General features: G+C 40.1%; 2 protein-coding genes across 2 annotated transcripts in view; both read right to left on the bottom strand.

The window, feature by feature from the left end:
* Positions 1-5,899, bottom strand: part of LOC134533352 (uncharacterized) — a 78,653-nt gene extending 72,754 nt beyond the window's left edge. Inside the window, exon 1 of the mRNA XM_063370873.1 lies at positions 5,824-5,899. Within this exon, the coding sequence (XP_063226943.1) occupies positions 5,824-5,899 (76 nt within the window). The remainder of the gene's footprint in view (positions 1-5,823) is intronic.
* A 3,182-nt stretch (positions 5,900-9,081) lies between these two features.
* On the bottom strand, positions 9,082-18,161 carry LOC134532448 (skin secretory protein xP2-like). The gene is made up of 2 exons (XM_063368851.1): positions 18,136-18,161; positions 9,082-12,476 (listed from the first exon to the last, which is right to left on the bottom strand). The coding sequence occupies exon 2, from the start codon at positions 12,468-12,470 to the stop codon at positions 10,869-10,871; it is 1,602 nt and encodes a 533-aa protein (XP_063224921.1). The 5' UTR covers positions 12,471-12,476; positions 18,136-18,161; the 3' UTR covers positions 9,082-10,868.
* Between the last annotated feature and the right edge of the window lie 7,726 nt (positions 18,162-25,887).

Raw genomic sequence — 25,887 nt, 5'->3', positions numbered from 1 at the left:
GTTTCTCCTCGAAATCGGCCACCAAGATGTTGAACGAGAATAGAGTGGAACTGTGAGCTTCACCACGTCTCTGCTCAGGTTGTGAAGCGCAAAGTGCCTGACCCAGATAAGCCGTTCGCATTCTCCTCACACACCAGGGCCGGTGGGGACATCGTCCACAGAGCGGGTCAATTCCGACCACGTACAGGCGTCCGGAGCGCGCGGGACAAACAAACGAAAACAACAGAAGCGAGGTTATCCGCGCGTCTTCACGACTCCAATTACTTAACGCCGCCGGGTTGCGTCACGACGCCTTGCGCCACTGTCTCCCCCAGAAACACGCGGGGTGCTAGGGCTAGGCCGGGGTGTTTGTCAGACATTGTTATTTACTCTCTCTTTCCAATGCACGAGTACTGCCATTAGCGCTGTCCTTGTTTTGATGTGCTTAGAGCGGCTTGTAGATATGTATTCTTAAGCCACTTTACGGACTTTTAAAACCGTTGTCATTTTTTGATGACTAAAACGACAAATTTTCCCCCAAAACGGGAATTTTTCCCTCTAAATAGAGAAATGTTTTATTTTTCAAATTTTGTGAGATTTTTTGGTGGAATTTTTTACTACAAACTTGTAATTTTGGCGGATTTTGGGCAAATTTTGGCAAGTTTTGGCAAGTTTTGGGTCATTATTGGCAAATTAATGTTATTATTGGCAAAATCTGGGTCACTATTGGCAAATTTTGAATATCAATGTCAAAGGTCAAGTTCAAGTTCATCCAAGATGGTGTCGACAATCATTAAGCCACGGCCAGGAAGAACTATTATATACTACTGAAGTAATTTTTTTCTTATCTGGATTAGTGTTTGTGTGTTTCGTGTGTTATTGGAATGGTGGTGGTTTTTTCGGGGTTGGGGGGGGGGGGATAGGATAGGAAGAAGCACTCACATGTGCCTTTCCCCCTCCTTTTTTTAATTCCGCTGTCTACTGCTTATTGCGATGGACTGTTATAATTACCATTCCGACTGTATGTAAGTGAAAAATTACTTTAAAACAATGTTTTGATGAATGCAAATTATGATCAGTAAACGAAAACCTAAAATTACTTTCGTACATATAAATGTATATACATTTTTTTTCAGAATGGCCTTTCTCGTCATTAATACAACTTTAATTTAAATACAATTTATTATTGTATGATTCAAGACAATAGTTGATTTCGGCAAATGTACAAAGGTTTTAATTCCCATAAACTGTACAAATTGAGTTTAAGAAGAGTAAATCTAACTTTAAATGCATTGAGTTATCCATCACACTCGCGGTTTGACGAAGAATTATCAGCAACTAGGTAACTTTTTGTTAGAAACAAAGCTAAATTAAAAAAAAAATGGTTGTCTGTAAAGTCGGTTTACGGACGATGGTTTAACGTGACAACGTCATAACAACACATTGATGAAATGATTGCATACTTTTATGAATAAAATTGAATCATGTTTATTGAATTATCACTATAGGTATTTTGTATGCATGCAAAGAAGGAGTGAAATGAAATCTACAATTGAACTGATAAATTTACTTTTATTTGCACTCATTAATTCAAATATGTTTATTACTTTAACGAACAGAATATTTTAACTATAACTTTTATACATGTTTGCTATTTAACTTCTTCCAATCTGTGTTATTCTGTTAAGGATAGGACGATGATAGGAAAAGTAGAAAACGAATGTGAGTGTTTCAAGTTTAATGTGCCTCGAAAAAGTCAAATCGATGGTTGTTCCAATCGAGTGGAAGAGAGATAGATGCGGCGCAAGCGTAGAATGAGCGTAACGGGACACAGCGTAACGGGACAAGGTGCGTTACGGGACACTTTTTTTGCGTGCAGCCGGCGTTCATCGATTTATTAGACGTTGTCACGTCAAAAACATTACACCACAGACGCAGTTGGCTGACAACGACGAGAAAAGAACATCAAATAAAACAAAAAACTACCTTAGACAACACATTGACAAACAGACGAACACACCGACCAGATTATCTGGACAACGCGACAGTACAAAGACAGACAAGCGAACACAGCGATATAACTAAACATGTACATATTCTCGACACCACAACCACTACAGCACAGATGAACACAACAGGCTTGCTAACATTGGCGACGTTTCGGGAACTGACATCTGTTCCCGTGTTCAGGCACTGACTGACATGAATGCTGTGCTGACAGCTGACATGCACTTGAAAGAAACTGAAACAACCATGAACACCGACGATGCTGTAGTTTTTAACATTTAGCTATTCTCTAAATCCTTTTTTATTTTTGTGATAAATACATGTCCACGTTTTGAAATCATGTTGTGAGTGTTTCTGATTTGCTCAGAATCCTCCAGTTAAACTGAAGCAGAACAAAGTTAAACTTTTTTAAATTATACATAAAGAAAAAGTTTTGTTTGAATAAAACGAATAGTTGTTTAGTATATGACAATATATGGCGAAACAAATGTTTACTTGATGTGACAAAGTATTTTGTTTGCCTAGCCAAATTTAATGAGTAACAAAAATGATTTTTTACATTTAACAAAATATGCATGTTCACACCTCTAATTGACATCGAGACTCCCCCAGGCAATTGATCCCGTTAGGGCATAATCCTGGTTAGGAGAAATATGGGTCTTTTACATGCCAGACACTGTTACCAGTGCCTAACATGGGTTCCGAGAACCGGGAAATAGATTCGCCATTTCCAATCGCGGCATGTTACTGGAGAGCGCCCGGCTAGGTCGAGAGGTTGAGGAGACCCATCCCAACTTCGGCCCCACCGACCCGCCCCCAGCTCCGCCGTTCACCCCCAGACCTCCTACAGAGCCAGCCCCCTCTGTGGGATCTGAGTAGCTACGACACGGAACCATACCTCTCACATCCCTGATCCCTCGGTCACCCAGTTACTCGTGATCCAGCTGAAGTCTATCCAACCTCTACTAGCTCAGCAGGCTAGTAGCTCAACACTTCCACTCGTCAGCAGGGCGGGGACCCCTCGGAGTGTTCTCCAAGCATAGGAGGACCACTACCGCCACGTTTTCCTACTCCAATCCTGATCCTGAGCCATTAGAGGAAATCTCAGCAGGGAACTATCACAGTAAAGGATCAGTCCCGTGGCACCCTTCATCTTCAGGTATAGTGCTTTCCCGGGCAGCCACACGGCGGCAGAGCACCCCCGAATCCGGACATGGATGTCCTTGGGATCTTCAATATCAGCATATCTCCCGCCCGAAGGTTACAGCTGTGCCAGAGCCCGGGTAGGTAAGGTAACACCAAACCAAAGATTGCCTTAATTACTGTCCCTTAGACGATCCACCGCCCAAAGGTTACAGCCTTGCCAGGGCCCGGGTGCCCGGACAGGGAGCGAACCCCCGCCGCGCTACCGCCCTTCGCTATTAACAAAATATACAGTTGAATTGACGAAATAATTTTATTTAAAAAAAATGGTTGTCTGTAAAGTCGGTTTATGGACGATAGTTTAACGTGACAACGTCATAACAAAACATTGATAAAATGATTGATCCAGAAGAAAACCAAACTTATTTATAATGTGTTACAATATTTTTTAAAACATTGTGCAAAAGATCCCGGGTGTAATTTGAATTATTATGTGGAACTGTAAAACACCATTGTTGGTTCAAAACGTATTTGAATATTCAACATTACTTTTAAATTTAAATAACCGTACCGATTGTGCTGAAAATCGGTGGACGGTCGTTAAATTACGTAATATTAATAATTCAAACGACGAAAATATGATTGAAAAGTCAAATCGATGGTTGTTTCAATCGAGTGGAAGAGAGATGCCACGCATGCGTACAATGAGCGAACAGGGCACATCCGTAGTAAGACATCCGTAGTGGGACACTTTTTCCGTGCGTGCAGCCGGCGTTCATCGATTTATTAGACGTTGTCACGTCAAAAAAATAATAATTTTACTAGCAACTGCACCATGGTTTACAGGGTCGCAACTAGAGTCTCTGGCACCCGGGGCATGAATGGATTCATGCGCCCCCCCCCCCCCCTTTTTTTTTGCATATACCACACCAATAAAGTGTGGGGTCCGGGGCCCTCCCACGGAAAAATGGTGCTATTTAAGCATTTTCCATACCTACATGTAACAGTTTCTGTGCTACTGTAACTTCCATGCATGAACCCACTATGTCCATAAAGTAGTCCGTATAATCACTAGACTTGTTCATTAAATATGTTGAGACATTATATTGTAAATCAGATTAGACATTCCTGGCATGCAAGTTAAAAAACGTTTTACCAGTTACCAGTTGTAGTAGGAATTACAATGCAAGCGATTTCGGCGCCCCCACAGCTTTGCGCCCGGGACGTATGCCCCGCTTGCCCCCTTCTAGTTGCGGCCCTGATGGTTTATACTGGACTTTAATATTGTTTATAGTTATTAACATAAAAGTTCGTTTGACAACAAAGTATGAAATATAACATGAAAATATAAAAATCTAATGCGTGTTACCTAAGTTTTTGTTTCGTGCCTTTGAAAAATTGCGTTAAAGCCGTGACGTCATTCAAGCACCCTCGCACCTTTTCAACCAAGGACATTGAGCGATACCCTCTTCTTGAATCCCGATGTCGTTTGTTGATGTCGGATTGGACAAGGATGTTCCGATTGACAGATTAAATGCTTTTTGGAAAGGACTACGGTATTAATATTCTGTTTTGATCGAATCCGCTTTCAACTTATTTTCGCCACAAAAAGATGGAATCAGTATTATTTAAAAATTATTTTATTTTAATAAAAAGCCAGGAAATGGTATTGTTTCCATGTGTGTAAAACAGCTGCTGCTCTCTGTGCTGAAACATTTAAACCAGAAGAACGGTTAGCTAAACACCTGCCAGATAGCGCGCGCGTGGTGCAATGTTGTAGCTGTGGTTCTAGCAGTGTTGCCAAAAGTACGCAAACTTCTATCACGTTCCCGCACAGAAATCCTGTGGATAAATAAGCTTGCTTTTTTTTTTTTGGTGAGAATTTATAAATAAAATTTTTAACACACAAATGAAACAAAATACTTTAAGGAATAACCAAATGAGTATTTTATTCAAAACATTCACCTACATATTTCTTTTTTTTAATGACACGAAAACGAAAACATACGTATGTATGTACTATAATAAATTAGGCTTGCCATAATTTCTCCGAGCTAAACCGGCACAGCAAACCTGGAAAAAATTATGTTAAAAATTAAACATTGAAATTCCCATAAATATAAACACATGTTTCAGACAACTATTTTTATTACGGTTTACATTAAATTTACTTACATCATACTTATTATTAGTATGTTAATTTAAAAAAATAGTTATTTCCCCATTCCAAACCATTCATACATTTTGCTTAAAATGTACTTTTTACTTTTAATTATTTCATAAACATCTGAGCAAGAGGGATCAGAATTTACTTTGTAGTCAACAAAGCTCTCACAGTTGATTCTTTCAATTTAAAAAAAAAAAAAAAACCTGTCGTCTTTCCTAAGCGTTGTTCATGCATGAAAATATTCTTTCTACAGGTGCCGATGTACCTGGCAAACGAAACCTATATTCTATAACTCTGCCAATATTTGGAAAGTTTACCACTTGAGCTGAGAAGTGATTTAAGAGCTGCGTATTGTCTGATAGTTCTGTTCAATCTGTTTTCATTTTTTTCATACATTTTTCGGCCGTGAATTCCCGCTAACCGGGACATGGGCAAAGACGACCAGCGTGGAGGGGTGTTGTTGGCTGGTCTGAAGTCTGGCGATGGTTCGCGCCGCGGCCGTCAAGCGCACTGCTGTCGGCAGTTGCCCGGCGCTGCCACCAGGTAGCGCGCGCCTGGGGTGTCAGCGCTGAGTGCGGGCCGCTGGTCCACCGAGGCAGTCATGCTTGCGTGAACCTGACGCGCCAGTCATAACTCCATGCAGTCACTGTGGCCCAGTGGGTGCAGGCGCACTGGATCCTTCTTGTTTTCTGTGAATTTTTTATCTTCATATTATTTATTTATTTTCTTAATTATTCCGTGACAAACATTACAAAACTTCAATGGCGTATGCCAAAAAAAAAAAACCGAAAATATTTTTAACGACTTATGATGCAAGCAAGAGGCGTGGTGACACTTCGTTAGGGTCAGGCCAGCGCCGAGGTCAGCCTGAGTGATTGATTTATCTCCCCCTTCTACTTATTGAAAACACGCCCCCACACTCCCCCCTCCCCCTGGTGGATGGCCACGTACCTCCCGCCACACCGGCCCGAATCCGAAACAGCCCGCATTAATTCGTGGCCTGGTTCGGCGAGCGAACCTGTCTCTCGGCTGATAGCATCAGGCGGCGAGAAGACAGCCGGCCGCGCATCTTGCGAAACCACACGCTGGTCCAGTTTAATCAGAGCAAGAGCTTGTGTGAGAGAGACGTATAATTAGAGGGTGGAACACGCCTGCTCTGATGACCAATCACTTCTTTGTACCGGGCGAGTGATACGCAAAATAAATCTATCAGCACTTTTTTGCCTCCTGGTACATTGATGAGGCAATTCTGGGTGTGCTTACTCGATTTCGCTCAGAGAAAACTTATTGAATTTCGACAGACTCAAACTTTAATTTGATGCAAAAACATCATGTGCGGACAGGCCTAAATATTATACTAAACCAGAGTAGTAAAACGATCTTAACAGGCAAAAAAAAAATTCAATTAGTTCAGCACCTAGTTCTTGACCATACAGATAAAAATTAATTGAGAAGAGTTTAATTACAATAATATAATAATATAATTGATACTACGTATTTCAAATTTAAAAGTAATATATGCCTTCCTCCAAAAATATATTGATTCGATACACATTAAGTCGGTTTTGGCTCTTGTTTTTTTTATGCACAACAGAAAAAAGTGTTATTTTCTACATTCAAAAATTACTTAATTAGAATGAGAATTCTCTAATGACATATATATTATGAATGTAAAATATTTTACTAAAATGTTAAAATACAAAACATTTGATATATCAAAGTATTCTTTTTATGAGTATAGTTTGGAAAACAAAAGTCAATCATTTTTAAAAACGTCTGAATTTTTTAAAAATAATCATAACTATTAAAAAGTTACGCCAGAGGCCAGAGAAACAATGGCGGATACATTATTTTTTTTCGGGTGAACGGGATTTCGAAAAAAAAAAAAAAAACAATTCATATTTGAACACGCGTGTATTAAAAAAAACTTACATAACTGTTAACTAACACGCTGTTTTTGTGAATGAAGCCACTTTTTTAATGGATGACATTTATATGTTTATGCTATATAATATATGTGTACCTAATACTTCAAACTTTTATTTTTATAGTTCATTAATTTGATAATTGTTTTTTATTTATTTTATGCTAAGAAGTGACAAAATAGGCTTAAAAAATGTTTGATAAAAATTGTTTTGTGTTAGCGTGTAAAGCCTGTGTTAATTAGTGCAAATGACATTTCATATTTAAGTTGTTTACAATATAGTTTCAAGTTTCAGCTTTCTTTTAAATGATGATCTAAAAATTATTCATTTTTTTTAAATACAACTTTTAAAAAGATGTTTTTATAATTTTTTTCAGCACACTGGTCAGTGTTTGACGAAGTTGAGCAAAACAAATCGAAATGATCCTGCGTGCACGCCATTGCGCTCGTTCAAGGTCCGAGCGAGTCGCCGGCCCCGGAACAGGCGTGAGCGGCGCCGTATTTGCAGCCAGTTGCAGCAAGTAGCATTCCTGCCGCTAGACTCTTGTGCTCTTGTGCAATGAAAGCGCTGGGAAGTTACGCAACTTGGGGCCGCGCCCTCCAGGCGGGCGGCATGAAAGGGAAGCTGTCGTGAGCAATATGGCGTGGCGTGCGCAGTGACTCACTGCGCAGGTCCGCGCGGGGCCGGCTCACGATACTCATGCGGTCCGCACATAACCTCCAAGGATTAACCTGCATACTACATCCTAGAGTTGGCAAGCACGTAGAAGTGACTTATCACACAGCTTCCTTTCGCGTTAGCGGCGTTAGAGATAATCCAACCGAGTTCTTAAAACAACATATTTTAATAATTTAACACTCTCTTACAGCAAAAAATACTTTTATTTTAGTACAGCAATTATCACAAAGTTTTGCAAATAAAATTTTACATTTACATCACAGTCGCATAATTTTACTTCATTATGTTCAACGTAATTGACAAGTAGGCTATTAATACTTTTTTTTTTTAATAATCTAGATCCCAAATAGAAATGACAATTGGTTCTGCATTGTTAAACTGCATTTATTTTCTGTTAGACATTTCCAGCTGATTAGAAAAAGTTAGAGTTTACGTTAAGTGAGGTACGGAAAGTAACAGATCCAAAAAGTCGAAAGTAAACAATATGGATGTTAAAACAAAATGGTAGATCAAGTACGGTGGATGGAACATTAGATTCTCTCTCTGCAGCCTGTATGAGAATCTAGGAATCATTTTTGTCTCTCGTTTTGTGAATACTTTAAATTCTAACACAACTATTTTAACTGGTTTTATTTAAGCCGACTTCATTGAGCGATGTACAAACAACCTGCCGTTTAGAGTGTAGGTTCCAGTTACACCCATGTAGTAGGCATTTCATTATATGTATATATCTTAAAAAGTTAACTTATATTATTTCGCTCAGGCGTAGATCTCATTAATATAACGAAAGAACGTAAGTTGTATAACTATACATCCGAAACACGTTTTGTATCAATGTAAATTGTTAGGATAACGTCATATAAATATATGTAATTGATAATATAAATTTGTTATTAAAAATACATTCAAGTAACTACATGAATTGTGTATAATACTTCATGGATACATGTGTGTAAGAAGGCGGATTACACTATCTAGGTTTTCACAGACCGCGCATACTTTCCAGAAGGTATATGCGATCTAGTAATATGCCCGTTAAAAGAAAATATTTAATCACGTAACGCACTGTAATAAGTGAATGTTTGTATTCAATTTATCTATAATTTTGCACGATATTTACTGAACAAAGTTATGGGGTGTATTTTAAAAGTCGACTCTTCAGTTCTATGAATTAAAAACCAATTATTTGGAAACGTTTATTACTAAGTATAGATTTTCCTCTGATAATTATGTTACATCACCGTTTGCATGTCAATTCTTCAGTTGGTGAAATAAAGTTGACGATTTCTGTTGTTCAACTCAAACATTGAAGCCAAGTTATATCCTATACCACATTCTCCAGTCTTTGAAAATGTGTAACGTAGGATAATACCCTGGAAATATTTATTCAGATACTTCGTCGGCAGGAAATAAAACACTTTTTTGCACATAAAATTTATTTTTTGTATAAATATAAAAAGCATTTTTGTAAATTTTCTGTACAGTTTTAACATTCACACTATGTACAACCAAAATGTACATGCAGAGTATTGGATGGCAAGATGATGGTACTGTATGACATTACCACTTCTTAAGCATTTTTTCAGTTACATTTCAGTCCCAAATCAGTACAAACTCTCACATTTTTAATTAAATGCAAGATGAAAATCTCTTCAACACATAGTCACTTTGAAATATTAGAACTTTTATTTGATATATTAAAATAATTCATTTTGTTTTGACCCAATATAGATTATATTTTTAATAAATTTTCAATTTCTTATTAATATCAAACAAAATAACACATGTGGAATCAAGTATACGCACACAAAAAATATTAATTTAAAAAATGTTTAACAGATTTTTCAAATTTAAATAATATTTAATAAAAATAAACTTTTTAAAAAACGATTAAGGATTCTTTTCAGTGTGTAGCACACAAAACATAGGATGTCGGAATTTCAAACGATATTTCTGTTAGTACAGTGAATTATTAAATTTTATAACATTCTCAATATTAATTCCAACACGTATTGATCCTGCAAATAATTGATGATATAAGGGGAGACTTCAAGTTACTCGAGATGTTAACAAAAGTACGATATTTTAAAAATAAAATGGAATAAAGGTTGAAACTGTTATTATCAAAAATAAACTAAAGCCAAGCGTGGTGTGTAGGAATGTAAAGTAGGAATATGTTTTAGAGTATAGGTTAAACCCTGGGGATGAATTAGCAGCCAGAACTGTGACACCAATATGGTTCCGCATGAACCAATCAATGCCAAAGGCCTATACGCTACAGAACGAAAATAGTTTATTACTGTAGTAGTTGTGCTGTAGCAAAAAAGTTGAGTTTTAATCTATAATGTTTACTCTACTCGTCAATTAGCTGAACTTAAAACCACAAATTTAAGTTCAGAATTAATGATTCACGTGATGTAGAACTACATATTCATATCTAGCACTTGAAAAAATAAAAAAATGTACAAAGGTTACTGGAATGTTTATTTTTCAAAATAATTTGAAAAAAATAACGGAAAGCGCAAGACAATACTTTAATCTCGGGAAAGTGAAAACGTTTATTTTTGAAGTCGACTCTCTACTTTTTTTTTCTGTTTAAAGCTTAGTGAACACTCAACGGAAACTTTCCCGATGAGTCACCATCCCTTAGCGTCACCCCAGAGTGGCCAAAACAGAAAGTACTCCTGCAAAGAAACTTTGGCTGAATCAAGATTAATTTTATAATTGGGCTCCAGTTTTGGTTTTGCCTTGCTAAAGAAATAAATTCGCTTTCGGGGGAAAAAAAAAAAACATATTAGTGCTTTCCCAAAACTGGTGTTCGAACTAACTGTGGCCTAACGTATATTTTTAATCGTTCTTTTATATATATTTGTTATTACGTTGAGAGTAGTGAGTGTACACGGACGTGTTGAGAAAAGGTCGCAGAGACGGTGAGGGCGAAGGGCTCTGGCGACGAGGGACAGAGGAGCTCAGTGGTAGTAGCCGACGGCGGGGGCGAAGGCCGGGGCGAAGGCCTTTCCCAGCACGGGGTAGGACGCGGGCACGCGAGCCACCTCGTGCCTCAGGGTCTTGAACAAGGTGGGGTGCTGCACGGCCACGCGCTCCAGCTTGGTGACGGGCTCCACCACATCGAACTCCTGCACCGTCTCGATGGGGCGGCTGACGACCACGCGGCGGGTCTGCACGCGCTCTCCGGCGGGGGCGGCGCCCAGGGGGGCGGGAGTGGCGGACAGCACGCGCGCGCGCGTCAGGCCTGCGTCGCCCACGGGCGCGCCCGCGGGGCCGGAGCGGCCGAAGCCCACCTCGGCGATGCCGTCGCGCGCCGTCAGCAGCTGGATCAGGCGCTGCTGGTTGGCCTGCGACACCTCGTGCGGCAGGTGGTCGCGCAGGCTGGGCACCACGTCTCCCGAGGCGCGCGCGGCCGGGATCAGGCCCTCGTAGGCGGCGGCGCCGGAGCGCAGCTGCAGGGCGGGGGTGGGCGAGGGGAGGAGGCGCGGCGCCGGCGCGGCGCTGGGGGCGGGCGTCGACTGGTACCTGGCCTGGGCGTCGGCCTCGGCCTGCGCCTGGAACCTGGCCTGTGCCTGCGCCTGTTCTTGGGCCTGTGCCTGCGCCTGCGCCTGGAACCTGGCCTGTACCTGTGCCTGCGCCTGTTCTTGGGCCTGTGCCTGTGCCTGTGCCTGGTACCTGGCCTGTACCTGTGCCTGCGCCTGTTCTTGGGCCTGCGCCTGTGCCTGGGCCTGGTTCTCGCTCTGGGCCCTGGAGCGGGCGGCGAACTCGGAGTCGATCACGACGGTGTCGTCGGAGCCCTGGTCGTCGAAGGCGGGCGGGCCGCTGGGGGCGGGTGTCGGGGACGGGTAGTCGAAGGCCGGGGCAGGGGTGGTGGACACGAACACGGGCGCGGGGGATGGGGCGGCGGCGAGGTAGCCTCCGTGGGCGGCGGCGAGGTATCCGCCGGGGGCGGCGGCGAGGTATCCGCCGGGGGCGGCGTACGCGAGCGGCGCCGGCGCGACGGCGGGGCTGACGACGGCGGGGCCGCGCTGCGTCTTGGACAGCGGCTCCTCCAGCTCCAGCAGCGCCGAGCCGGCGGGGCGCACCACGACGCGCTCCTCCACGTCGTAGAACTGCTTCTGGATGGCGGGGCGGCGCACCTCGAAGCGGCGCGTCTGCACGGCGGGCTTGTGCACGTCCACCAGCTTCTGCACCACGCCCGGCGTCGCCTCCACGCGAGTCACCGGCACGTCGGCGACCCCCGGCACGTGGTGCACCGTGGGCACGGCGGCGTAGCCCAGGGCGGGCGCGTGCGCGGCGTAGCCCAGGGCTGGGCCTGTGGCGGCGTAGCCCAGTGCAGGAGCAGTGGCGGCGTAGCCCAGTGCAGGAGCAGTGGCGGCATAGCCCAGGGCGGGGCCTGTGGCGGCGTAGCCGTAGGCCGGTCCGGCGGCCAGGCCGGCGGGGGCGGGCCCGTTCACGTAGGTGACGCCGGCGGGGTTCAGGAAGGGCAGCCTCACGGCGAACTGGCTGCCGCCCAGCGCCGCCTGCGCCACGGCCACCAGCAGCAACACGGTCCTCAGCATGTCTTCCTGTGCACATGCCGGCATGCTCACAGCAACACCCTTCATCCACGACGAACACAGTGCCACATTGCACCCGAGTGTGACCTCCAGCCGATCCGCGGCTACTGCACGGCTTAGCAGTTATAGAAAATTAGTACTCTTTTCAATTGCTTTATTTAGCGCAGAAACTACCACAGAATGTAGGTGTGTTTTTTAGTACCCACATGTTTAAATCATATTCAATCCCACAGTCATAAACACAGAACAGCATACGGTATTTAAATTTTGCTAGTCTTTTTATAAGTTCACTGAAAAAAAAAATTAGACGTGGTCGTTAAGGGTCATTAATTCCCTGAATGATGTATGTTAAGGATTAATGACCGCTGCCATTTTATACTTATTTAATAATTTTCATTAATATTTAATTTCACTACCTTATGCCAATTTTTACTATGACAGGGTATACACAAAGGCTTGCTATGATTTTTTTTTTTACGTTATATTGGTTAAAAGGCACCATTATACAATTTACGTTGGGAGAAAATACTGTTTACTTCACGTGGGTTGATGTAGATGGCGCAATAGTTACACTAGGCTGCTTGTCTAAATCTATATGCCGTACTTCGAGCAATCAATCAATGCAAATGAAATTAGTATATTTTTGTCTGTGATTTCTGAAATATTACATATTAAATATATTTTACTGTTAGAAATTAAATACCTTAACTGTCTATACGAGATTATTTAACACGAAAACTGCTGATACTATTGACTTGAAATTCAAACAAGTGTGCGAAGCTAACCCCAGTATTTATTTAGTCTTTATTTTTGTAATATCTATATTTTTATTGTAAGTTAAAAAAATCAAATAACGATTGATTTATAAATTGATACATAAATCCACTGCAATACATTAATACATTAAGAAATATAAACTTTTATCCATGATACATTTTCAGTTATTTTTAAAATTAGTTCGTAATTATCACAAACTTAGGAGTGTATTAATAAGGAAAATATTCAGGTATACGTAGCATGTTTTCGGGTAAGTGAATCGACGGAATAGGTTTTTTTTTCTGAACGAAAAACTGAATTATGTAGTTGACAGAGAAGCTATCAAGTAACTTTAGCTGTCCATCTTTTATATCTTAATAAACTGTGTACTTTATTATATCCACGTGTAACAAGTTGTGCGGTCAGCTAGCTTAAAAAAAAAAGTGTCCTTAGGTACGCGCGTGAGAAGTTATACTTCTTTGGCATCATTAAAAAAATAAGTATTTAAATAAATTAATATTACCAAATTAATATATATATGCCAATAAATTTTCAAACGGAAAATTATTCTCTTCTACGGAAAATCTTAACACAAAATAGTTAATGATAAGGTTACCTTCAAAAATTAAGATTGGGGATTTTTTATGTTAATTTTGGGAATTTGATGAGCAACATTATATAAAAAGATGATAGTGTTTTCACATACAAAACTTTGTGACTACAATAGGACACCATAAGCAAGAGGTGGGTGCTACAAGAGTGTACACGCGAGTGAGAAGTGTGACATCATATATTTATTTACATTATATATTTATTTATATCCGTTGCTGAGAAATGTGCTTCTGTGATCAAAAGTGTTTTTAAAAATGGTAAACAACTAATAAATACTTGTTTCGTAAGCTCTGCCAACACAAGTGATTACAGGAAAATAGTTTTTAATTGCATGCAAATAATTCTCCATCGTAGCGTTATTCTCCATGGTAGCGTTAAACGTTTAACGCAACCTTGTTGGAAGTCGCATTAGAAGTATAACTTCAATAATGTATCTCTGCTGGCGGAGGAAAAGCAGCACTAGCAAGCACGCCAACGGCTAGGCTCCTGGGCTGTTGTACTGGGAGTCGGCTAGAGTCGGCTAGAGTCGGCTAGAGTCGGCTAAAGGCGGAGGGTCTACACTTCATCCAGACCATCCTCTATCTCCTGTAAATTCCTACACGTAATGCATGGCAATTTGCATCCCGCATGAATGTGCCCAGGGTTTTCCCTGTGTCTATGCAGGTTTTACCTGGGCCCAACCTATCTCTAGTTATAGTCTAGATGTAAGAGTGAGGGGAGTTAGTCATGGCGCCAATCGCTGCCATGGCTGGCCAATCCCCTCCTAGCACATGATGCATGCGACCCTCTCCTTGCATGGCTAATCCCAGCATGACTAGGCGTATAGGCTTCGGCCTGAGACGCACCTAGGTCCCTCCCTAACCCGGACCCCTCCAAAATACACTTAGTTTTAGTTAGGTTAGGAAAAAAAAAAAAATCGGTCTCACGTGCCGAACTGCCCGAGGAGTTCCTTACACAAAATGCGCGGGCCCGCCAGCCGCGCAGTAGTAGCTAGGTGCACAAGATGTGACCGCTATGTTTTCCCACCTACTGATTCACAAGAGAGCCTGGGATGGTCGTGTACATGGCAGAGAGGTCGTGCGCATGTTGTTACGGACGCATGGCGCAATAGCCAATGCTAATTTGGCGGGACTACAGAACTGTTTTTAACTATCAATAATATTGTGGCGAGAAATTGTCGTGATATTGCAATGCCCATGCGTATGATTTCCTGTGTAAAAAATTATTTATTGCTATTACTTATAAAAGGTTACTAGCAATTAATGAAAAAAAATGTTTCGTGGGTGAAATGTTAATGTCGTTATTTACTAACACTAGCAACACAGGGTCGCTATGCACTCGCTTATGTTTTTTAATTGTGAACCCGGCTTTGCCGTTCACTTCCACGTGGACGGCCTCGTGTCCGTGTGTCCAGAACAGCCGTTCCCGAAACCCTGGGGTCCGTGGGTCAGGACGAATGTCGTATACAGCAGGCACAATTATTGTCAAATATCTTTCTTTGAAGGAGTTAGGTTTGGCCAAAAGACCTGGCCGAAGACAATTGGGAACCACTGGTCTAGGGGCGTGGTCGCTCGCACGTCCGCTCTTGGCACAAGAGGAGTCGGTTCGAGTCCCGGGCAAGACTTGGGTTGAAAGTTCGTGTGGCTTAAGGGTCCCAACTAGTCAGGGGCGTATCTGTGTTAGTGTGAGGAGAAGATAAGTGCGACACTCGCTGGTGCTTCTGGCGCGTTATCGCCTCTACGCGCTAGGCTCTGAACTGGCGCGCAGTCTTCTCGTCGTGCATAGAACAACTATAAAATTTGAGTGGTGACCGTTACACCGTATGGCGGAGAAATGAAGATAAAGGTCTAATGCTAAGTCCTTTCAAGTAACTTTACCGGTTGTTTTATGCCTAAAAGTTACTCTGAAAATACTCTTTTTAGTCATTTTAACTCTTATCAAACTACAGCAGTAAAACTTAGGAAACAAAACTACTTATCGGCCCACAGAGAATTTTTAAAAGCTTTTCGCAAATAGACCAGTGGTTTTCAAATGGCTTTGTTTTTCCCGAAGCTGTGCCCTCCGTGTGTCCAGGTAGGCGGGGCCTTAAAACTGACACCGTGCTTAATACAAAAGCCCTTAGAAATGACAAGCAAAAGAAATACAATATACGTATGAATTTGAAAAAGGGGGTAATAGTGTATGACTTACAAGCCAATGGCGTTACTATGGTAAGGGCGATGGTGATCCTGCTTTAAAAAACAATATTGAACTAACTTCGTTTGTTTGGTTCAACTAAAGCTTTGGCCGTAGACTATTATAAAACTCTCACTAATGCTTTAGAAATAAATTTTGAGTGAGTGTAGAGCTACGGTTTTGAGAGAACACCAACGTTTAAGAAATAATCTTTAATAAAACTAAACCATTAAATTTGGAATTGTCTCGTTCGTCTCTGAGGTACAGATTTTTTAAATGAAAGAGTCTTCAAACTCAGTTTGAAGTGCTGGAAAATTTCACTCAGGCAAAGCGATTCGACGTATTACTGCGAAACCTAGAACGATGTTCGAATGCATACTCAGGTTTCACGTTATTATCCAAAATCACTCCATTTAAAACCTGGATTCGTTCCTTTCTATAGTGCATGGTCGATATTTTTCTCTCAGTTTCCCGTACTGTTGTTAATTATTATATATGTTTGGCTCTAAATGACATTGCTTTGGACGAAACGTAAAGTCGAAGTAACATTAAGAAATATTAATGTCTCCCCGGTTTATCCCAACCAATGATTATTTAGGCTGTATCTTCCGGATTAAAGTAGGTGCAAAACTTTATAGTCAGTCCACGAGTGAATCCTTAATTCATGTACGTCAATCCACAGGCACCCGGGATGCAGTGGTCGAGTGGTTAGAACACTCGCCTACCTCAAAGGAGGGCCGTGTTCGATTCCCCCGCCCCTAGGTAAGTAATATTTAGTAAGTGACTCCCGGAAAGGCCGGCCGCCCAGAGGTCGTGTGAAAGTCTTGGAGTGCAAAACGGCCTTCGATGGATCGTGATCGAGAAACCTTTTCAGATCGACTGACCGCAATCCTGAACAAAGCTGCTGTAGCCTGTCAAACTGCGTAAATTATGGCTAAATAATCTCCAAATTTGGAAATGGTCCGCTCGGGTGCAAAAACTTTCGGCAACCAGAAGAAGGAGAATACTTGTACTCAACCGTGTTGTGTACTATTCTGGCACAGGCAGAGCTAATGGCTTAGAGCGGAATGTGAGCATTATCTGACTGGATGAATATGATTATTATTTTTAAATACTTTGAATATTTGTACATTTCTCTCAATACGAAAATTTTTACATCCGTTTGAAGTTTTTACACATCATAAAAATACACGGTACCAAAAACTATCGTTTAAAAGTTATTTTTAGGACATAAACCATTAGATCAACGGGTGGAACAAACGGGTTGAAGAACCAAAAAATTCACAACTTTCTTAGTAGGCATAGGGTACTACCAAATCTGTTTAGAGTTATTTTCATAACTTCGTTGTTATAAATAACCGTAATAACAATTCAAACAGTTGCATGACAAAGGCTTTAAAATGTTTCATATCGTCACACAACCTTTGGCAGGAGTTAACGTCTCGAGTTACTCTCGAGTGGCCAAGAGACTGAGTCAGCCATGGTTCTGGGACCGACGACAACTCAAAAACATACCACCGTAACTAACGAGAAAATTCGAGCGAGTCTTTCAGCATTCGCCAGAGATGTGTAACATCTAACCTCAGTAACGAGAACTTATAATACGAAACTCGGACACAAAACTGAACGTAGAATTCTTTAAAATAATGCCCAGCGTGATAAATATACGCCAATTGTGTTTTCAACCAAATTTTTTTAAAGCGAAGCGCACATAGTTTCCGCACCCGCTGCTAGAATTCACTGCTGGACCAACTACATTGACTGTCGAATCATTCCATTTGCTGAACGAAATTTTGAACAATATAATGAAATGTCTCCGATACAAACGAACATGACTTGAAAACATACTAAAACCTGGCTTTTGACAAAGAATTTTATTAAAATAATGCTCATATTGTTAAAATTAATAATATATATAATACTATAAAGTTTACCTTTGGCTTTGTGAACTTTGGTTCACGCCATCCGCCACAGATGGCAGCACCGTGGTTACACGTGTGATTCCGAATGCCGTATACCGAGAGCTAAGGTGTTACACATCAAACACACACACAGGCACACTCGGGCACACTCGGGCACACTCGGGCACACTCGGGCACACTCGGGCACACTCGAGCACACTCACCGGTCGGCGGGTCCCAAAGTCGTGCGGCTGAGGGGAATGAATGGTAGCGCCGTGTCACGAGTGGTCCTTATATACCTCACGTGGTGCGTCTCACCTCCTGACCCCCTCCCCACGCCTGAGGGGTGCTGCTGGCTGTCCGGCCCATTACAACTGGGTCGGAGCCCCCTCCACGCCCCCACTGACCGCCCCCCCCCCCCTCCAAGCGCCGGTGAAAGGCCCGGGGGTATCGGGTGACGGCTCGCTCATCCGACAGTCGTGGGTTCGGTTCCAGCGCGCCACACCCTGCAGTGAGGACTTCTTGCGAACTGAACTAGCGTATCCAGCTCAAAACTTCTCTCATGGCGGAGGAGGGTTCATGCTGCAATATAGTCCCTATTTAATATTACGTATGCGAACGGAGCAACGGATTAACATCACTTTTTGCATATAGATATTTTTTCGGACCGGAGAGTGACATAGACTACAGATAATTATGAAATTCTATCCCTAAGGGAGTGAAAAAAATATAAATTCAGTTTTATAATAGAAAATCATAGGAGTTAGGTCATAGACACAAAAAAAGCGAGTTTGTGTCATTTCTCTCTGTCCGCCACACGGTCGTATAGTAAGGTCTGGCAACTTCCTATCCTTCTCCTTGGCGAAACCCATCCACCCATTCATCGGTTCACAGCGACGTCTGCCAAGTTTACCATCTGAGAAAAAAATTACCGTGGAGGTCAGTGATGTGGAATATTGGGATATATATATATATACTTATATATATATATCTGTGGTTATGTGTGCATGTATGTATGTGTGTATATATGTATGTGTGTGTGTGTATTTATCAGCATTGTCTGACCCAGTCAGTTATGTGTAAGTAAAACAAAAATAAAAGTTTCTGAAAGTACCTATACACTATTAACATTGAATTGTTAGAAATTGATTTTGGCAACAAGTTGTCAAGGAATTATTCCTCGTAATCTCCTTAAAATGTACTCTTTGCTATTGGTTCGTTGTCCAAATTATTCTTCGAGGCATGCATTTTTCGACTTTTCAACCAAGAGGTAGGAGGTCACTTTAGAGCATTAACAAATACAGTAGTATTTCGATAAACCATATTCGATAAATTAATTCAGTATTCCCTTGGTTATTAGTCAACTTATTTTACAACACGTATGATACCTTAGCTATTTTTTTACGTAGTCACCATACAAATTTAAACATTTGCCGTACCGTATCCCCAGCTTTCCTATGCCTTCTGCAGACTCGGTACCGCCGAGAAGCTGAACCAGTCAGTAGCGCCCTCTTTCAGTTCAGTAGAGCCCTCTTTCAGTTCGATGTCACTTCCATCGGCCGCCATTGAACATGGTGCACCACTGTCTAACTGAAGCTTCATTTGTCACATTACCATAAACCTCGGATATCTGTCTGAAATTTCGATTAGAGGGAATATGTTAGCATTCAAAAAGCGAATTACAGTGCGAACCTAATACTTGGCGGGATATTTAATTTTGTCAGACATTTGAAACCACTTTATTAACAGTAATCGACCAGACTGGCGAATGATTAGACGGGTCATCGTGGGTGGGGGGGGGGGGGGGGGAGGGGGGGAAGCTGTGTGGCTCGTCACTACAAAAACGTTCTTAACTTTTTTAATAACCCTCATGTATTATTCAACTTTTTTCCACGTACTGTGTTCTTCTATTATAACGTATTAAATAAAATATATCATTACTAAAACTTGTCTCACTTATCTACCAGAAGGCTGTGTATTTTAGTTTGAAGTTTGGGAATAGTCGCTGAGCTGTGGTTGGATAAGCTGAACGTTGATGCAACTTAAAGTTTGTTCTCACACGCCATCTTGTTTTTGTTTTCATATTTTTGTAATTACATTTATTCAAGGTCTATTTCTAAAATTTTATTTCGCTACCTCCCGTGCATTTTTTTTTAATTCCACAAATATTTTCAACATATTCACTTAGTGTAATATCATGGGTGCACAAAGTCGCTCAATTGATAATAATTACCTAGAATTTTACACCCAAGATATTACACTGAGTGAATATCGGTTGAAAATCCTTTTCCCATAACAACAAAAGTAAAGTGAGGTATCTAGGTAAAATTGAAGAACAAAAAATATCTCTTGAGTAAAATTAAAACCAAAAAATTTAAAAAAATAATCAAAATGACGTTTGAGATGTATAGTATATAGCTCTAAGAGGTGACTCAAGTCATCATAATTATGAACAATTATTACTATTTCCCAGTATAAGATCATATTTAGTTAAAATATGTGTAAATATTTAAGACGAAATTTATATATAAAACGTGAGAAAGCTTCGTGGTAAATTTACAGGAAGCAATCGGTCGGTGGCAAATGGATGTGTTCGAAATATATATGATACTTTTTACCGTATACAACCCACATGAGGTTAGAGATATAATCTCAGTCAGGCGGCTGACACATCTGTCGATGACTGTCACGTGACTGGCATGTGCAATGGAGACTAATCCTTGGCAGCCAGGCCCATGCACTGTAATTGTTTTTGTAAATGGAACAGTAATATTCATGTAAAATTACAGATATTTGTAAATTTGTACATTCACATGAAAACAAATGTATCACAACAAAATAGTGTTCGCAGTAATTATGCTTGTTTGCAACAGCAATTAAAATATAACATTAAGTACCAATTTCCGTAAGAAATACTCAGTATTATCATTGAATATATATATTCAATGGTATTATCTCGAAAAACTTATTTCATACAAATAACCGTAGCTATGTGTTGTACAAAGTTACACTATCTATCTTGCAATATTAACAACTATTTCTTGGTAACTGGTTTCCAGAGGAATCTATTGTAACTACACAGATTTTTTTTTCTTTGTGCTCCCGTTCCTAATAAAGGAGTCAATGTGTTACAATGATAACAAGGCTATACTCGGCACAATAACTGTGCATAGCTTTTAAATTACATGTGTGGTTGAAAATGCAGCCATGATTAAATAGTTTCCACTCAATGGGAAGCGATATTGATAAAGAATGTATTGTAAAACGTGTGACTGTTTCCAAGAAGTATTCACTGTGAGGGATTGCTTGAAAATGTATTAGACTTAGGTATGATTGTAATAAGAAATTATGAATAGTACATATTTTTCCATTGAATCAATGGTATTTCTCCGGTATTTGTTTAAGAATAAGTAAATCATAGAAAATGTACCTTATTCGAATGGTAAATGTTCTAAAGAATTTATAGTTGTACAACTTCCATTACATTTTTAGAAACATTATCAAAAATATGTATGGTATAACTGTTCTAAATGTTCTAAATGTAATGCCTCTAGAAGCTTACAATGAATAACTTAAAGTCGACACAAGGATTAAAAGTTAAAGTGTTTTTATCTTTGCTAGAAAAAAACTGCAATAAATTACTCTACTATAATCAGGGCATTCGTGAAGCAACTTTCTCCACAGTGTAGATGCTGTTCGTGGCTTTTAAGGACTGTAACGCATGCAAGAAACATTGTGGTCTAAATAAACGTGAATTATTCAGTGACAACCACTTTGCTACGAGACTACCATGACACTCTGCTCTTTTGTTGTGACACAATACGTCATCAAGCCGGCCACGCGCGCGCCGCTGACTCCACGTCACGTCACAGTGGTCCAGTTTCCCCCCCTCACAGCCTCCCTCCTCCTCCTAGCCGTCGTAACGGCTGCCTTCAGATGTCAGTCACGCCAGACACGCTCAGATAACATCGCCCCCCTCTCCTGACGGGAACCTCGTACGCACAACGCTTGTGTGTCATACACAAACACGATAAAATCAACTAAATCTAGAAGAAAAACTAATTATAACTCAGATTAATCAGGTCACATTAAATGAGAATCTCCTTCTCATCACAACTATTTCAACTATACGTCAAGATCATCAATGACTCGGCCTTTTAAAATGGTTTAATCGTTTTAAACGTTTCTGCGCATTGCAAGTGCAGAGTAATAATTACACTTACTTAAGTTGCAATTCGTTGAAATGTAGACTACTAAAACATAATCCTGGTTCCAAGAAGTACTTGATGAAATTACTTATAAACAGTAATTAATTTCTCGAAAATTTATTAGAATTATACATTGGTGCAACAAAAAATTATGAATGGAACATCATTTCTCATAAATCAATCCTTGCTATATTTGTTTATGAAAGATTTAAATTCCTTTTAAATGTATCATATCCGCATGTAATATCAGGTACCAGAGATGACTTTATGGTATGTGCTCAATCCCTATTAATATACGACTGACAAACCACAGTATAAAAATTTGATTTCGTGCCATTATTATTCGTAACGATTCTATAATGTAATTAATGTCTTCTCTCAGCTTGTGAATATGTCTAGTTGTTGGAATGAGATCTCAAAATATTTTGACTATCTATTTCATCAGCCATGCATTAAAAAAATTGATCACCTCTATTTAGTAGTTTTTTATTATGTTCACTACTCTTTGGAAGCTGTGGGTTGAAAATAAATCCTAATTATTTTTCTTTACCTAGCTTACCTTTTAATTGAAAATTTTCTGAAATTTTCATTAATTCGTTCATCATACTATTTGAGAAAACAGTACTGCCAAGTCTAAAACTGCACAAAAATGTATTTTAATTTATTTGAACATCAGTAGCATGAGTTTTTCATGCCAGTTTTAATGTCAACCATGATAAACTATCAAATTATGACTCGGTTATCTAGTCTGGAATACTGTATACCACACCACCAATTTCCCAAGAACGACGTTCAGAATAGAACTTTTTTTACGGTGAATGTGATAGAAATGAAAACTATTCTTGATTCATATTTTCGAGACAAAGAGGCCTCTATGAATAACCTACAAGTTTTTTTACAGACTGAAACATATGATCACAAATTGTTTACCAAAATTTGTCTAATTATTATTTTTATGCATAAAATGTGAAGGGGAATTTTGAGATTCGTAACAGACTGCAGAGTGTTGTGACATGTAAAGACATATCTTAATTTAGACTGGAAGTAGACTGTTATGGTGTTTGAGTTGAGTACAGAGTTGGGCTTATCCCAGTAATTCTGGTTGTTCGTGAACGACACAGACTCACCTCAAGTCTGTGTACGCGGTGTTGACAACTGTCACGAACTTCATATTACACGTCCTTATCTGTCGCGAGCAATCATTTCATTATTGGGTTCTGCACGGCAAAGCCCTTGAATAGAATACGAATAATGCAATCACAACGTCCAGCGAATGGTGCTGCAGCTATTTTACTTCATTACGTAACACGCTCGCTACCTCCTTTGTAATTAAGTGGTCCACGAGTCTCCACACAGCACGATTACAGCTGTGCCACACATAGGGAATAATTAGTATTCGAACTCTGCAGTGTAAAATAAGTAACTCATAAACCCCGTTAAGGAATTTTTCATCTTAAAATAAGATATGTGGTTTTCAAGGACAACTCAGGTACCTCCTTCCTCTCTCTTTTAAATTATTTGGATGGTTGAGAATAAAATACTTAGGTAGATTGATAAAAAAATTATAACTTTGTGTGCGTAAAATTGTCTAGAACCTGAAATATATTTCATAGTACTTCTTCAGATCCTTATAATAAGAGGTTTTAACATAGGCTTATCAGTATTAATTTAATCTTGTAGAATTATTTAGTTAGCAACATAAATCATGATATAAGCATCAACCAAATTTAAAGATTAATGTATTTTTCCAAACTAAACATACCTATAACTTTATCATAAGGAAATTTACTTTCAAAACACCAGAAATTCTTAGCAGTCTACGTGCGCATGCCATTTTGACCTTCACACGACGTTCTTAATTCAAGTATTTTTCCTCCGTTTTTCATCATTAAATTTATTTAAGGGATATTTATAAAATTTTAACTTGATACCTCCATTGCATTTATTGTTCTCCCATCGTTATTATCATCACTCGTGTCACCTTTTACACACACGGAGTATTGTGAGTACCTGTTGGAAATATATGAGACGGAACAACAAATGCAAGGAAGGAATAAAGTTAAAAATTTAGAAACCGCTCTGAAGAAACGAAAAAACGAAAATATTAACATGGCGTGTGAGATATTCTAAATTATTTTACTTCTTATATTTCGTGGTTTTTGCACATGGTTTTAAATAAATTAATATAATAGCCGTGTTTAATTGTTTATAAAAGGTATTGTTCAAATAAACTAATCTTTATTTAACGGCATATTTTTTGTCAGCCCTAGCAGGCACTGAAAGCATGGAATATGTGGTATCCCTAAAGTTATGGATTAACCGTTAGTACGTAGCCTTCGTCTTCAAATACTTCAGAAATCAATAAATATTTATGTTTCCACAAAACCCTGTAAAAATTAAGGTTATTTTTGTTGTTTTGGGAATACCTAATTTTTATAGATTTATGAATGACGTAACTGATAATAAAGAGCTCTAAGACTAAGTCTTCTTAGTAAAGATTAATCCAAAACTCTATACTTCATTATTTCATGCTTTCAGTACATGCTAGTGCTGACATATAAATTTGCCTTTGAGTTTATTAAAATATTATTTATTTAATACTGTTATAATATGAACTTGTTTAAAATCATGTGCAAAAACACGAGATATGAGAATCAAAGTAATTAAGGACAGTGGTGCGTTAAGCGCCGGACAGTCGGGGAATGCACTTCACGCCCAGCTTCAAGGTCAAGGCGAGGATCCAAGCAGCGGAAGGAAGCCAGACGGAGGGTTCGGTAAGCGAGTGGCCGAGGTCTCCGGCCGAAACTTTATGTCCCCGACTCCCTCCTGCGCATACGAATTGCGCGCTGAGCTCCCGTTGCAAGGCCGGCTCTCCAGTGGCACGTACACAGACGTATCACGTACACGGAGAAAGACCACTGTTCATAAAATCAGGTCTTGATACCAAAAAATAAACAAAAATGCAAAAAAAAAAAAATAGGCTCTACAATTATTAAATTCACAAAAAAAATCCTTCATAGTAAAACATTGCGTCTGCTGCCACAATGTACGGAAATATAACAAATGGCAACCAAAGTTACGAAACAAAAATTTAATTAAATAAATATATATAATAGCATAGCACGGGCAGAATCTGCATAGATATAATGAAAATAACCACAAAATAATAATATAACACTAGATATTCTTGTAATTGAAACAGGTTTTAAAGAAATTAGGACATAAATGAGCATGGTTACCACCGCAGCCAAATACTCGGCTCCTATTGGTCGCACGGGCCTAACCCTGAGAGCCTCTAGTCCAGTGGCGGACACCTTCACGCCCTTGTCTCTCAGGCCTTGTTACAGGAGCTGGTCTACAGGCTACTTTATTAAATAGTGCATTCATGTTTTATTTACTTTTCATTTTCCTGATATTATTTTATTACGTTAGTATATTGTTTAACTAAGTCCATATTAAAGAAATTCTTAGACTCATTCACTTTCCCCCTAGTAGACCAGAACCCTGTATTTGGTTTTTAAACTGTATTTTTAGGAGAGTGTCATGAAACATACGGGAGAGTTCTTGAAAGCACCCAAGGGAATTATCTTCATTTATCCACCATACAATGATATCGATGCCACTGAAACCTCTTAGTTCCCCGATGCACGTCGAGAAGACTGCGCGCAAGTCTAGGCCCTTGCGCTTAGAGGCGACACCGCGCTAGAAGCACCACCGATCGTCGCACTTACCAAATAGACGCCTGACTAGGCGGCCCCTTGAGCTGCG

The sequence above is a fragment of the Bacillus rossius genome, chromosome 6, assembly GCF_032445375.1.
Source record: "Bacillus rossius redtenbacheri isolate Brsri chromosome 6, Brsri_v3, whole genome shotgun sequence".
Classification (NCBI taxonomy): Eukaryota; Metazoa; Arthropoda; class Insecta; order Phasmatodea; family Bacillidae; genus Bacillus; species Bacillus rossius.
The sequence above is the reverse complement of the archived record's forward strand: the minus strand, read 5'-3'. Positions and strand labels throughout refer to the sequence as shown.

Bases quoted from the DNA above. Each gene is read 5' to 3' on its own strand.
- LOC134532448 (XM_063368851.1), bottom strand. From the start codon at position 12,470: ATGCTGAGGACCGTGTTGCTGCTGGTGGCCGTGGCGCAGGCGGCGCTG.